The sequence below is a fragment of the Silurus aristotelis genome (genome assembly GCF_946808225.1).
Source record: "Silurus aristotelis genome assembly, chromosome: 5".
NCBI classification, from domain to species: Eukaryota; Metazoa; Chordata; class Actinopteri; order Siluriformes; family Siluridae; genus Silurus; species Silurus aristotelis.
Genome location: NC_139578.1, coordinates 3,445,434 through 3,460,821, shown reverse-complemented (window position 1 = coordinate 3,460,821; position 15,388 = coordinate 3,445,434). Strand labels below are relative to the sequence as shown.

The 15,388-nt window shown below is 37.5% G+C and overlaps 1 protein-coding gene across 5 annotated transcripts in view; it reads left to right on the top strand.

The window, feature by feature from the left end:
• The window catches only part of carmil3 (capping protein regulator and myosin 1 linker 3), a 58,167-nt gene that overhangs the window by 33,597 nt on the left and 9,182 nt on the right, over nucleotides 1-15,388 (top strand). For all 5 annotated transcript variants that reach the window (XR_014533671.1, XR_014533672.1, XM_083541625.1 and 2 more), the window contains 15 exons: nucleotides 1,372-1,441; nucleotides 3,266-3,347; nucleotides 3,716-3,812; nucleotides 4,742-4,796; nucleotides 5,148-5,320; nucleotides 7,103-7,171; nucleotides 8,047-8,140; nucleotides 9,290-9,388; nucleotides 11,211-11,330; nucleotides 11,437-11,550; nucleotides 11,845-12,020; nucleotides 12,119-12,206; nucleotides 13,359-13,466; nucleotides 13,704-13,770; nucleotides 14,497-14,684. Coding sequence is in view for 3 of the 5 variants with exons in the window: in XM_083541625.1 (XP_083397751.1) it covers nucleotides 1,372-1,441; nucleotides 3,266-3,347; nucleotides 3,716-3,812; nucleotides 4,742-4,796; nucleotides 5,148-5,320; nucleotides 7,103-7,171; nucleotides 8,047-8,140; nucleotides 9,290-9,388; nucleotides 11,211-11,330; nucleotides 11,437-11,550; nucleotides 11,845-12,020; nucleotides 12,119-12,206; nucleotides 13,359-13,466; nucleotides 13,704-13,770; nucleotides 14,497-14,684 (1,600 nt within the window). In the remaining 2 variants the exon portion in view is untranslated. The remainder of the gene's footprint in view (nucleotides 1-1,371; nucleotides 1,442-3,265; nucleotides 3,348-3,715; nucleotides 3,813-4,741; nucleotides 4,797-5,147; nucleotides 5,321-7,102; nucleotides 7,172-8,046; nucleotides 8,141-9,289; nucleotides 9,389-11,210; nucleotides 11,331-11,436; nucleotides 11,551-11,844; nucleotides 12,021-12,118; nucleotides 12,207-13,358; nucleotides 13,467-13,703; nucleotides 13,771-14,496; nucleotides 14,685-15,388) is intronic.

The following is a 15,388-nucleotide window of genomic DNA, read 5'->3' as shown; positions in this document are numbered from 1 at the left end:
ATGGAATTTTCCCTTCACTTGAAACTTTTAGGCCAAAACCTGTTCCAGGATGAAATGCTTGAGTGATCTTGTGTGGTCTTCTTGAGCTCTGACCTCAACCCTGTAGAACATCTGAACCCCATACCTCCTCACCCTACATCCAAACCTTTGTGTTTACTCACACCTTTGCAACTGAACAAGCACAAATCTCTTCAAATGAGGACTAAATGTGAAATGTGAAAAAAAGATTATTACTACATTAACTTAAATAATTGCTCCAGATCAGAAAAACACCCCAGGACACATCAAATCTTGTAGGGAATGTGCCACAACAGATTCCATTCCTGTTAGTTAAGAAAAAAATCTACGAACAAAAGGAACACTTTGTGTTCATTTGATTCAGTTTGTGTCCCAGAGCACCAATTATAAAAATGCTCTTATTTTTGACAAGACCAAAACAAGACTTTCTCTAAATCTGCTTAGCCCTTTTGCTTAGCACTCCGAAAATCACGGAGAACCTCCCTAGAGCACAAGGTGTCAGGCTTAAATAAATGGATTAGATAATAATAGTAAATGAGGATCGCATCCAGGATTTGTTTGTCTGCTGGAACAGATTTCCAGTCACACTAATGCAGCATTGATTTACAAAAAATAAAATAAATAGAAATTGCACTGCAAATTTGGTGTACTTCCTGCACTATGAAGTGAACCAAAGCTAACTTTTTCAGATTGTTTTCATCCTTGTTCAAGTACCTACATTCAGTATTGCCAGTTTAATTTGAATGGGTTGAATATGTAGAAGCACACTACCATGTGGACCATTTCAGAAGAAACATTTCCCCAATACTGAATCTTCATCGAACATTCTACATTTGAATTTAAATCCTATTTGGATATAAGTTTGGGGACACTTGACTATACAATTGTAAGTGTATATTTTTGAACATCCCATTCCACATTGTCACCATTCGCTGTTATAATAATCACCACTCTTCTGGGAAGTTTAACGCCTTTTTGAAGTGAGCTTGTGGACATTTCTGCTCATTCAGCCACAAGGGTTGGTGAGGTACTGGGGTAGCTGTGCAGTAAGGGTTCCAATTCATCCCAATAGGGTTGAGGATAGAGCTCTGTAGCAGGCCATTTAAGATATACCACTCCAACCTATGCAAACCATATCTTCATCAAGCTTTTGGGCCTCCTAGTTTAAGAGTAGGCAAAATTTCATGCTACCAATTCCAAAGACATTGAACACAAATATGCGCCTCAAATTTTATGCTAATATTTTGTAAAAGGTCAGTTTTTCAAAAATGTTTGTATATTTTAGCATGAGGCGCATTTGAAAGGCTTTTAAACCCTTGGGTTGATATCTTGATGCATGTTCTTTCTGTTTAGGGCTCTCTTCCTGGGACTGTCCTCCAACCCTCACATCTCTGACCTGCACCTGGATATTAGTGGTTGCGAGGTACACACATCTCACACATGACATCTCTTTGTTGGTATGCTTTTTTGGAATTTGGGCTCAACCACACCAAATCCATGCATGAAATCCAAGCCGTCTGTTCCACACACCCCCAACCACCATTACCACCACCACCACCATCATCAGCTCTTTATATATTTTCCAGTCTGTGCCAGTTTTCCATCATCTTTGTCCCATAGTGTTGCATAAGCAGCAGTTTTAAGAGATGTCTACAGTAATGAGATTCGGAAGAAACATGCTCTAGTTAGTGTTGTTATTTTGGGTGCCTCGGACAAGACGTGGGAGGTAGTGGCAGAAAAAATATCCCGTTTTTTAAAATTGAATCTAATATACAGGCACATATGTTTGGTTGTTTTTTTATATCTAATTACAGAAAAGCAATGAAATTCTATTTGTGTGTTGTTGTTTTTTTGCACAGACATTGTTGCTAGCCTACAGAAATCCAAGCGTTAATTTTGAGGTGTCATAAGCACCTTTGTGAGGTAACCCTTCCTGACATGGCTTGAGGCAGGAACCTTGAGGAGACCCAATTCAAAGCATTTCATTTAGTTTTATGAATTTGCATAGCAAATAGTGTATAAAATAAATATAAGAAATAAATGCATGACTTGAGAAGATACAGACTAGAAACAAGTTAAATTATCTGGCAGGCCAGTTAGATAATTACACTTGGTAATATTTCTTAAAATAAGAAAACATATCTTGGCGTTAGAAAAGAACAAAATATCTTATACTAAGCATTAAAACACTTATTCTAAGCAGTCGATTTAGTATAATGAACTTAAAACTAGCTTTTTAAACAGGTTGCTTTACTTAATTTGTGTGAAAAGGACTTAAAACCAGAGCTACTAAACAAAAGAATAAATTTGAATTAAAAAACTATTATTATATATTGTTTTTAAATTGACAAATCATTTTAACATTTCAAATGCAAACAAATTAATGTTGTAACACAGTATTTACGAGGCTGAAACAAAGCGAAAATCATTACCTGCTGCTTTTTTAAAAATACTTCAACTTAAAACATTGAATTTGTCATTACTGAACACTCGAAGATATTCAAAGTTGCAAAAAATTATAATTATACTGGATAATTTTTGGAAAGATTGTGCTGACTCAGTACTGGACTAAGACTAAGACTCTTATAATTTGTTATTAGCTTGTAAATTAGTATGTTGGTGTCGACATAAAACAAGCATTTGGAATTAATAATATTTATGAAGTCCTTAGTGTGATTATTGAGCTTTTTTTTTTTTTTTTACTGGCCAACCTTAAAACCAGTTAATACAGCTAAAATAAAGTCTTAAAAGACAGGCCTCAAATAATGTCTCTGATAGTTTAAGCATTAAGCTCAAATCTTTAAGCTTTACTAACTAAGTAAGAAAAAAAAAAAGTCTAAAAAACATTTTTGAAGTTAAGATTTTTATGGCTAGATTTTTATGGCTAGAAATAAGATTGTAAGTCTTGATTATATACAGTAGCCTCATTGTGATTGTGTTTTTATACTCTGTGTGTGTCTGTGTGCGGTTAAAAAAAACTTTCTCTACCATCCTGAACGTTTTTAATATACCGCAGTATGACACTACTGACATTTCTTTTCTTCGATTCCTTTTAATCTTTTTTCCGAGTCATTATAAAGCCATTCATACCCTTGCCTTGAGACAGAGTGCAGCTAATTAAACCCTTTTACGAGCTTGTGCTACAGAAACGATCATTCGTATGCTGGTTTTAATATGTATTCATCCCTATAAAATGAAATACATCATCACATGCTTCATACTCTATGTCTTTGTCGCTCTCTCGCAGCTTCGATCAGCAGGAGCGGCGGTGATAAAGGACTTGTTCCCCCAAGTCTCCTCCATCAGTACCCTGGACATCTCAGATAACGGTAAGAAAAAGTGCTTTTTCAACACATGACTCATAAGTCGAGACGTATTCACGGTTTTTCAGAGGATCCAATACTCATAATTGAGCTGTAGACTTAGCGTGCTTGGTCATCTTATAAAGCAAACCAGTACCTTTATCTGTTGCTGTTTTATAAGCTGATGAATAATGAAGCCGGAAGCAATTTTGTTCAATTGTCATTTTCCAATGATCCAATTATTGTGATCATTGCAAGGAGAACTATTCATATGGCAATGGATCGCCAAAATCGGATTCTGGATATATATTTATATGATTCCCCCATATAAATATTGATGTAACTCTGCATTCATTGTGTATAACCCATTTTCTGATTCTGTTGATTGACTTCAGGCTTGGATGCTGATCTTTACTCGGTCATCCCAGCCTTCTCTCGCCACCCCTCCCTGAAGCATTTGCTGCTGGGCAAGAATTTCAATGTCAAGGGCAGGTATGGAGCAGATGGCTCAGACGTTTACTAATAGTCTTTGTCCATGGGTGCAGAGCTTGTTTTGCAGCTTGGCTAACCTTTCAAAAGACTTGGTTTCAATTTGAGATTTGTCGGCCTGTTATGAAAGCTGAACCCTTAGAAAGGTTATAAAACATTACCTGGCTGCTCTTTTATTGATCGAACGCTTGGATTGACAAATGAGGTGGAATCTAGTTTGCTAGGCTGAATGTGTTATCCACCTACAGTGTATAGCTTTCTAAGGACTAACAGTAGGCGTATTCATGATAGGCTATATTGCTTCAGGAGTTCAGCAAGCTTTGAAGAGTTTGTTCAGTCAATACGGAATAGTATATAGTATATGGACGAAATTACTGTAAGACACCTGACTTTTTCAGGCATATGAGGTTCTTTCAAAACTGTTACCAACTGTTGCAGTTGAAGGTCTTGAGTGATTTGCTAGAAGTCTCTGATCTCTGATACCCTATTGAACCACCTTTGGGAACAATGCTGCATACACCCCAGGCCTCCTCATCCTACTCCAGAACCTGACTTTACTAACACCACTGTGTTGCTGTTGCTGAATAAGCACAATTTTCTTCAAACGTACCTTAAAATCTAGTGGAACATCTTCTCAGAAGCATGTAGTTTATGATAAGAGCAACACAATCTTTTGTCCATATGTAGCATTATATTGTTATATGATGTAAAACTCCGCTGACCATACATACAAAAATGTATATATTCGCTAATCTAAAAAGTCCGTCACTCAAAGTAACTTTTAGTAGGTTTAAAGGTTACAGTATATGATAAGTTTTTAAAATCGGACCAGACTGTATTTAAGAACTTGAATTCCTATTTGGTTTATTCATGCAACATCCATTACCTAGGCATCATAGCATCTATTTATCTCTGTCTCTTTTTCTCCACAGGTTGCTGGATGAAATCCTGCAAAAACTAGTGCAGTTAGTGCAAGAAGAAGAATGTGTGAGCGTTCTGAGATACACTCTATCAGACATTTCCCTGGGCACACAAAAACACACACACTTTCTTCTCGTCACTGCTCCTATGCAAGCATGTACTCAAGAGTCTGTTGTGTTCGTTACAGTGCACCTGAATAATTGATTGCTCGCTTTGTTTCTCTTTTCTCCATCCCTGACTCCCTCAGAGTATGTCGTTTGTTAAATTTCCTTGACTTGCAAGACTTTCCCTCTCACAGCAGATAGCAACGAACTTATTTCGTTTATGCCGATCACACTCCATGCACACAATACCGGTGCCCTTAGCTCTCTAACCGACCCACAATGGTAATTATTTCCCCTCTTTTCTCTTCTTCAGAGTCTCCAGAGTTTGTCCCTTGCTGACTCTAGACTGCGATCGCGTGGAACGGTGCTAGTGAACATGCTCGGCAGCAATGCATGTCTCAGGAAAGTGGATTTGAGCGGCAACGGTCTGGAGGACACCGGGGCCAGGATGTTGAGCAAAGCCCTGCAGATTAACACCTCACTGAGGTACAGTAGGATTCAAAATCCTCCACTATGACTCGATGTGATAATTCTTGGGTCTTCTTTGATAAGTAAAGTAAGTTTTTTAAAACACTGTGATTTCATAGCATTATATAGCATGGCAAAAATATATTGTTATTTATATTTTTCTTCTGGAATGAGAAAAATCTGCACATTGAAGAAGCACAAACTTTAAGTTTATTTCAAATTATTCTAAAGCAAACATCATATCATAGGTTTTTTACATTTTAGTACCCCTCAATGCTTAAATATCATGGCAATTATAGTTTAACATGGCACTCTTAGTTTCATGTCGATCCATTGAGCCATTATTTGATATACAGTCTGATGTCGTGTTTGGCAGTAAATTTATAAAAATGGTTTTGAAAATCAAAAATCCTTCTGATACGATTGATGTAGATTTGTTTGAAGATCATTCGAGCCAAATTCGGTAAAAATTCAACTTAACAATTTTATTAAAAGTTTTTAAAACAAAACAACTCAAAATGTGCTATAGTGGTATAGGAAGTTTTGATCTTTCTCAAGTTTTCCCAATAACCTACTGTAATATTTGTTTGTGTTATTTATTGAGAAAAATGATAAAATAATTACACATCAATTAAGTTATTTTTCTTTGTTTGTTTTAGGTTCTTTTTGTATACGTTGATGGTGATTTTGGTTATATTTTATATTTACATTATATACAGAAATAAAACAATTCTAAAGACATCACAAACTTTCCACCTCTACTGTACATTACTGTACTTTTTTTTATACATGTCAGGTTATTACTTGCATTTTTGTAGCTATAACCAATGATTTTCCTCGTTCCTTTCTAAAACACTTAAATTAGCACTTTCCAAGTTTGCTTTGTAGAACTCAAGCGTTATATTTATATTAAGTTTGTATTTTAGCATACCAGTGTAGATTTATTCATTGCTAGAGACTCAAAGCACTTTTGTACCTCGCTCTGGACAAGGGAGTCTGCTAAATGGCGCAAATGTAAATGTTATTCAAGGTTATTCCCATTTTTGGAAAACATAAATTTACCTCATAAACTGAATTGAGTTAAATGTGATTAAAACCATACACTAGTGATTTTACTAGTATGGGACGGAACAAAGAGACGTGATACCGGGGAACACAACTAAGAGCGACAGTATAAATACATTCAAGAGTTGACATTTATGATACTGGTCAGTGCTACACTGTCACTGTGTTGATTGTCTCATTGTGTTGTAGCACCTTAAAGCCAATTGACTTGACAATGCAGAAAATAAGGGGTGGGAATACACTGACTAATAAGACATTGATTAATTAGACCAAAAGTGCTGAGGCAGCAGGAGAGATCGGCAAAAAGCGATAAAATGAAATCATGCCAGAAAGAAGACTGTTGAGGAATTGGTTGTTTATTTAGACGTTTCTAAATTATCTTACATTGCTTAAATAAATATCCTGTGCCAGATTTTTTTTTATAGTATCTTGAGGTTTTTCTACCACAGGAAAGTTTTTTCAGGATGGAGCTGCATTTTGACGCAAGATGCATTGTACTATAAGCGAGAGTAAAAAACGTGACCCTGGTGTTTATAGTTGTTATAAAGTAAATCTGAAGATGCTTTGTTATTCTACGACAATATATGTAAATGTAAACGGATAAAAAATGTATATGATGCGCTCCTTAATTTTTAGAAGTCTATGATGATTCTCACCCTCCCATTGAGTGTTTCATGCCTGCATTCCAGTTGTATTTTCATTTTATTTCCTTGTTTTTTCCCCCCCGCCTCTTAGGAGTGTGACATGGGATCGGAACAATACCACAGCTGCTGGGTTCCAGGATGTAGCACGCTCTATGGAGCAGTAAGCCATAAGCCATGCACTCACACTGTTTAATACACTCAAATTGTTCTACGGCTCAGTTATTTATTTATTTTTGTATAGAAATTTCTAGTTCCAACTACTCGACCTTGGATTCTTATTCAGCTCTGTTAAGTCAGTGTATCTGAGCATCTGTAGAAAATGCAATCGTTTTTTTTTTTTCTGGAGCGCTGGGAATACTGTCATCTGTTGCTCCTGCTTTATAGAGCCATATTTACTAGATGTGCATCTCTGTAACTGAGGCTGATGCGATTCGTATCTAAATGCATAGCCAGCAATACGACATGTTAAAGATACATATAAGGCAGCTACCGATGTAACGCGATACAATTCACCCCATTACTATGCAGTGCGATCCGATTTCAGATACAATGCAATACGATTCAATAAAAAAAAATACGATGCTCTGTAACTCAATATGGTGCAGATAGTTTGCTTTTATTTCTTTGGTTTAATCAGACACGCAGTCAGAAATTGATTTCTAACGCATGGCTCTTTCGCAAACAGGCCTTTCTTGTGCAAAACAAAAAAAAAAAAACAATAAAGAAAGAAGACTAAATAAAAACAGACGTTCTTTTGCTGTTGTGTCTCCAGGAGGTTACAGCTCTACCTCTGCCATGTTAATCTGTATTCTATGTGGTTTTCAGGACACGCCTCGTTCTCTGTAGTGTTGTGATACGTCATATTCACGCAGCAGTAGTGAAACAGTTTAGCGAGGAGAAATCCATCAACACAAATTATTGGTCACTTTTTAAATCGATGCGTCAGTGAATTAACGATGCGAATTGGTGAATCTTATCGTCCCTAATATCGACATTTCTGGCCTTGTGTCTCTTTCTTTCTCTCTCATGGCCCAGTAATTTCACTCTGCAATGCATGCCTGTGCCGCTGAGCGACGTTTCGCAGGCGTACCGCAGTTCCCCCGAGCGGACGGAACAGGCAATTACGAAGGTGAGCAAAGCGAAAACATTATGATATTAACTGGTAGAGACAAGCAGCATTTGCAAACTATGCAACTAAGCTGATGATAATCGTGTATATACAATATGTGTATGACAATTAAATTCATTAAATTCGTATGTGCTTTTTGAACATTCATGTTCAAGTTTATTTTTATAAGCAGCTTTACAGGACTTAAGAACTAAAGTGAACGATGTGTATTTATCTCTGGGTGATTGTGTCAAGGAAAAACTCTTTTAGATGAATGAGGAAGAAACCTTGTGAGGACCCAGACTCAATAGGGGAACCCATTGTCGTTTGGGTGATATCAAGAGTTTGATTATAAATCTTAAATCAATACAAAACACCGGAGCGTAAGAACTACCTACATCAGGGTATGGCAAGATCCCATGTAATCTATATGTTCATGGATCTGTGCACAGAAGCATTGACATGCTGGAACAGGTTCGGGTCTCATAGTTCAAATAGAGAGATTATTTCACGCTTCCCCATCCAAAGACATCCTATATTATTGTGTCTCAGTACACTATGTCTCTGCTGTAGTCCTGTATATGGACATAACAGGTTCCAGAACTTGCCCACTTCTCAAAGCAGATTTACAGTATGAAATACATTTAGAAATGATTTATGAATACAGATTTACACAAAACCGGCCCAAAAAAATTTCAACCTATGGTTCATGGTCCATATGGGCCGAACTACAGATTCCTTTTTTTACTTGAATTACACATCTTTATCACATACTAGAGTTGACCTAAAGGTGCATTTGACAAGGGTTGATCAGGGAATTTCTTGTTGCGTTTACTTTTCAAAGTAAACAGAGATTATTTTACTGACAGGAGAATTATCTGCTTGTGCTGTGCTCTTGCCCAAAAGGAGTTTCTATATCACGGGTAATTTGTACTAGCAAGAAAAAATATATATATTGTATTAACTATACTTTCTATTGAAAAATACTGAAAATGCACAGTTGATGTAAATTATGTACACTTTAAACTTTGAAAATGTGCACTTCTTGCCCATCCAAACATTCAATAAGGCTAATTTCCATATGACTGGAACGTTTATCTGAACATCGCTGTCGGCGTCGGGCATTCAGGTTTTAACTCCGATTCTATGTCTTTTTTTTCCATCTGTCAGATCCAGCGGGCATTGTTAAGAAACAACCAGACTCAGCGCTTCTCTCAGAAACAGGCTCTCAGACTGCATCAGGGTCTGGTGACTAGCACTGCTGAGCAGGTACTTTCACCACGCCGACGGTCAGGTGATGCAACCGGCGGCAGGGGGTTGCCGAGATCCGAGTTTGTTAGCAAAGACAGCTGTGACTGGAAGACAGGAATGATTGTTAATGTCCGATAAGGTATTCATATGGAAATGGAAGTGAGAGCGGACTCGTGAATAGGCAAGACATTGGATGCTGTTTTGCATGGGGCATTGGACTAACAGAGGGTAGAGAAAAAACATCTATAGTTGCATATTTTCATTCTTATTCAGGGGGCCAAGCACCAAAAGTGGGCTGGTACACTATAGTATTTGTATTTTTCTTACTAATAATATTAGGTGGCCAAGAACTGGGAACTAAATGTTTTCCTTCTTCTTCTTCTTCTTATTATTATTATTATTATTAGGTGTGTAGAAACCCTACTGGAATAGTGTGTTGTCTTTTAAGGGGGCCAAGCACCAAAATGTGTGTAGGCAAACTATAGTGATTGCTTTTTTTTATTATTATTATTTTAGGGGGCCAAGCATCAAATCTGCATAAAGACACCCTAGTGATTATATATTTTCTTCTGATTAGTAATGTTAGGGGGCCAAGCACCAAAATGTGTGTAGATGCACTTTGTGGTTATTTGTATTTTTCTTATTATTTTTAGGTCCCAAGCACCAACGGTACCACTATAGTGATTGCTTGGTTTTTGTCTTTGCTTCTATTTTGATTGATTATTAGGGGGGCCAAGCACCAAAGGTGTATAGGTACACTATAGTTTTTATATGTTTTCATCTTATCAGTATTATTGTGGGGACCAAGCACCAAACTGTGTGTAGCCACACTATATTGACTACTTGGTTTTTCCTAATTATTTTTAGGGGGCCAAGTACCAAAAGGGGAAAAGTACACCCTAGTGATTATATATGTTTGTCTTATTAGTAATAATATAGGGCCAAGCACCAAAATGTAGTGGTTATGTGTTTTTTTTCTTATTAGTGTACCTATTAAACTTTGGTGATTGGCCCCCTAAAAATAATAAGGAAAAAACATGCAATCACTATAGTTTGCCTACACACATTTGGTGCAAATGCTTGCTTATTAGGGGGCCAAGCACCAAAGGTGCATAGGTACACTATAGTGGTTATATGTTTTCCTATGATTAGTATTATTAGGGGTCTTGAAAAAGTGAAAAAGTGTGGGGTCCCAATACTTACTATATGTTTACTCTTTATTATTATTATTATTAGTTTAAATATATAGCCGCCTGTACACTTTTTACGCAATTCGGTCCAGTGATTGAGGCAAGTCTTAGCCACTTTCACAGAAATTTTTTTGTACTGTACATCATTCAAGTCCTGTCAACCAATACAGCAAAATAGAAACTCGCTCCATTCCAATTTGCTTTCATTTATTAGTATAAGTATCACCATTTCTGCCTTTTTTTTTTTTTTATGATTGTTCATTTTAAACCTATGGACAACTTGTTTCTCAAATGTTTTTCGAATATATGGGCCAATTTATCCATAACTCACAGATGATTTTCGAAATACTTCATTCTGATTGGCCAGAAGTTCAAATAGTTCTTTATGGCTAATCTAGATTGCATGTTTTTCTTACCTTATCGTTCATAACAACATTGTTTCAACAACACGAATTGTACAGCAGTGGAAACCAAAAACGAAATTTTGCATTCATGGAAGGAATCTCTAGTGTCATTGCATTGTAAGGGAGGGACGATCAGGACAGGGGACATGTCTTACATAACATTAAATATAGCTATACATATCATGTAAGTATGATGTAGTTGTTTGAGGGATACACCAACAATTTCTTGACTTTTGTGTGTTTTAGGTGATGGAGCGTCTGTGCGTTCGCGTTCAGCAGCAGGTATGTGCATTAAGAGCGGCAGGCGATGAAGAGGAACTTCAGGCTGCTAGACAAGCTCTAAAGGAAGCCAGGAACTCTCGAGCTGTGAGTCGTGGATTCACCAGAGAAGCAAACAATTTGCGTTTATACGCAGTTATTTGTGGGTGATTTTTTTTTTTTTTTAATAACCGTTGTCTATGTTGTCTCCCAGTTGTACCCTTCTCTGTGTGAGCTGGCTCATGTGCTTTCCGTAGATGGGCCAGTTAGGCAAAAACTGGAGTCTCTCACAGGAGAACTGGCTAAAGCAGCTGACAAGGAACTGCAAGTGAGTTTTATTTTTGTTTTGTTTTCTTTCACACCCGAAGACATGCGATACAATTGTGTGCCTCTAACTTTGTGGTGGTCGAGGGAACTACATATGGTCGAAAAGTCGGGTGTCCTAATACTTTTGGCCTAATATATATATATATATATATATATATATATATATATATATATATATATATATATATATATATATATATACGGTAGTGTATAATTGAAAGGCCAAATCCAGTCATGGAGATTATTAAAGATCTGCATTAATTCTTAAGATTACATATATGTAATTTTTTTATAGGTGATCGTGGATTCCATGGTATCTCTATGTCGGGAATTGTGTCCTCTATCATCGGCTACTGCGGAACATCTTTCTACACCTCTCTCCTCTATTTCTGAGCATGTGTCCATCCCTCGTTCTGCCATCCGCACTGCGCTGATGGAGAGAGCAGCCCAGGACATCAACCAAGCACTAGAGTAAGAGACGGGGCTTAAGTTATGCCCGAACATGCCACATATTCCGGCGTTAATATTCCAACTGTAACTGTCACTGACTTATCGCTTTTCCCTCTCAGAGAAGTGAAGATGTCCGTGGTTTCCTATCTCACCAACTCGGTCGTGGACCAGATCCTTCAAGAGCTTTACGCTACTCACAAGACACTGGTACTGCTGAATTTTGTGTCTAGTCTTGTTCAGGGTTGCCAGGTTTTAGCAAAATTTCTAGCATTTTTAAAAAAAAAGATGGTGTAGCACAGAAATTCGTATGTGTTCTCTTTCAGGGTTTCCAGGTTTTAGCAAAATATCCAACATCATAAAAAAGACAGGGTGTCCAGGTTCCTGAAAATTGTAAAAGTAAAAGTAAAAAATGACTCTTGTTCTACAGAAATCTGTATTTATTCTAGTTTAGGGTTGCCAGGGTTAGCTAAACTGTTAGCAGCGTAAAAAAAGATATTCAAATTACAGAAATGTGTATCTGTCCTTGTTCAAGGTTGCCAGGTTGCTGCAAACTTTTAAGCCTTGTAAAAGAAAAAAATTACACTGGTACTACAAGAATTTGTATCTTTTTTTGTTCAGAGTTGCCAGGTTTCAGCTAAACTTCCAGCATCCTAAAAAAGACAATGGTACTACAGAAATCGGTATCCAGGATCTTAGCAAACTTTTTAGATTTGTAAAAAAAAAAAATGTAATAAGACACTGGTGCTACAGAAATCCAAATTAATTATTGTTCAGGGTTGCCAGGTCCCTGTAAGATTTCATGCATCTTAAAAAAAGATGGTATTACAAAAAATTTTCAGGGTTGACAGGTTTCAGTAACATTTCTAGCATCTTAAGAAAAAACAGTGGTACTTCAGAAATCATTATCTTTGACACATTCAGGGTTGCCAAGTTGCACTTAAAGATCCAGCGTCATTAAAAAACAAGACTCTAGTTCTAGAGAAATCGGTATCCGTCCTCATTTAGGGTTGCCATTATGGTTGCCTGATTTCTGCAAAAATATTTAGCATCATAAAATAAGACACTCGCACTGAAGAAATCAGTATGTTCTTATTCCGGGTTGCCAGGTTTTTGCTACATTTCCAGCATTTTTTAAAAGACAGTTGTATTACAGAAATTCATATAGGTTCTTGTTGCCAAGGTTTCCAGGTTTTGGTGAAATTTACATCACTGTAAAAAATATTTTTTACCATTACTAGACCATGTTGCTATTGTTATTTTAATAGTATATCATATAATAAAAAATACACTCCAATTACACCAACAAATGGTTAATAATATGGTCCTGGTTATCGTTATATGTAATTATTATGTATACAGCTTCAGCAGGTGGCTCGCATAAGGCGACCGGATGACAGCGCCATGATCCGACACACGCTACGAACTTCGGACTCTGATATCCCAGAGGACGATTTCACAATCAGCATCGTAAGAAAATGTGTCCGCATCCCACATGCTGCTTTCAACAAATGGATGTCCTAATGTCTGTCTTACAGTATAAGTGCTTTCAAATTGTTGTTTATGGTTTGAAATCGATTTAATGTCCATTACCTCCCAAAACAAGCCTTGGGAACAAACAAATACGCGTGGTGCTGCCGTCTGTTTTCTGTTCGTTTTGTTATTTTTGACGTGAGCACGCTAGTCATCTGCTTCCTCTGTGCTTAGGATACAATAGCCATAAAGAAGCGCAGCTCCAGGACACGACGCATCCGGCCCGTCTCCACCAGACTGAGTGAGTCACTGTCGACAACTGCCTCTAGGACTATTAGACCCATCTGTGTCAGAAGATGTACAGTACACAGATGAGAAATGGGTGTAATAAGATGACGAATGTCAGCCAGTGACTCAACCCTCGAGATCAAATCGCAGTTCTGCTACAGAGCCACCTTTGGCTGTTAAAAACAATTAAAGTATATAGTACAAAGTCACAATGACTGCTTTATTTTGCTCATGGGGAGGTGGTAGGTCAGTGGTTAAGACATTGAATGTCTGCTTCGAAGGTTGTGGGTTTAAAACCCAGCACCACCAGGTTGCCCATGATAGTCCTTTGAGCAAGGAGTTAACCCTCAACTTCTCGGTTGTATAGTTGAGATCATTATAAAGGTGTCTATCAAATGCCATAAATAGTCATGGCATTGGCACATACCCCATATCCAGAGTGACTTACGAGCCGTCAAGGGTTTAAAGGCCTCGTTCAAGGGCCCTAGTTTGGTGGTCTTGTGATTTGAACTCAAGACCTTCTGATTACAAGACCTTCTCAATAACCTGCTAATCTGGATTCCACATAGTCTGGTCAGTTGAGTTACTGGAACACTGCTTTACAAGCTATTTAATCCTGTGTCGTCCATCATTTAAAAAATTCACCAGATGAAAGATGTTCAAGAAGGGTACAATTCAGTACCCTTTTAAATCGCAATTGTCTTAACGTCTTCTTTAACTTTTTGCTTTTTCCTTTTAGGTCTAGGGGATGATCCGAACTTGTCTCCTTCGCTGTCTGCGCCTCGTCCATCTGTTGCGCTTTCTCGGATGGCCTTGTGGGACAATTTGTCCATCTTGCCTACTCAAGGCACGCCTCTGCACCACGTAACTCATATCCGTCCCCGCCCACCAAGAAAACACAGGCCTGGACACACCCCTCCAGATATGGTAAAAGGCTGAATTTGAGCTGGAAGCTTAGATGGAATGCTTAGTCAGATAATACTTAAAAATATTGGCGTTAGTATTTTTTCAATTCAAAATATTTAAAAAGTGCGACTAACTCGCCAACAGTAAAAACACGTTTTACGATACCATGGCCTTGATTAAATATCTTAGGGCTTGCACGCATAGCCCTTAGAAGTGTTTTACATAAGTTGTACTGCTTAAGCTTTTATCTATTAATCTATATTTAGAAACGATTTTCATATTTCTTGTATCCATCTGCTTTGGGGAACTGAGCTCTGGAAAATTTAAGAATTGGCAACAAACAAAGCCAGCTTCATGAAGATATATGGTTTACATGGGTGGAAATGAAAGATCTTGCTTAGTTGGCCTGCTATGGAGCTCTGACCTTAACCCTAGTGGGATGAATTGGAACACTGTCTGTACCCCAGGCCTCCTCACTTTACCTCAGAACCTGGCTTTACTAACACCCGTTTGGATGAATGAGCACAAATCTCCTCAACCATCCTCCAGAATCTAGTGGAACATCTTCCCAGAAGTGCGGAAAATGTTATAGCAGCAAATTGGGACTAAATGTGGAATGGAATGTTTCGAAATCACATTCCGATCCTATGTCCACACTATTTTTAGCCTTTTTTTTTTTTTAGCATTTTCAAATTTATCCGAATTAGTTCAGCCTATTGGTCGGG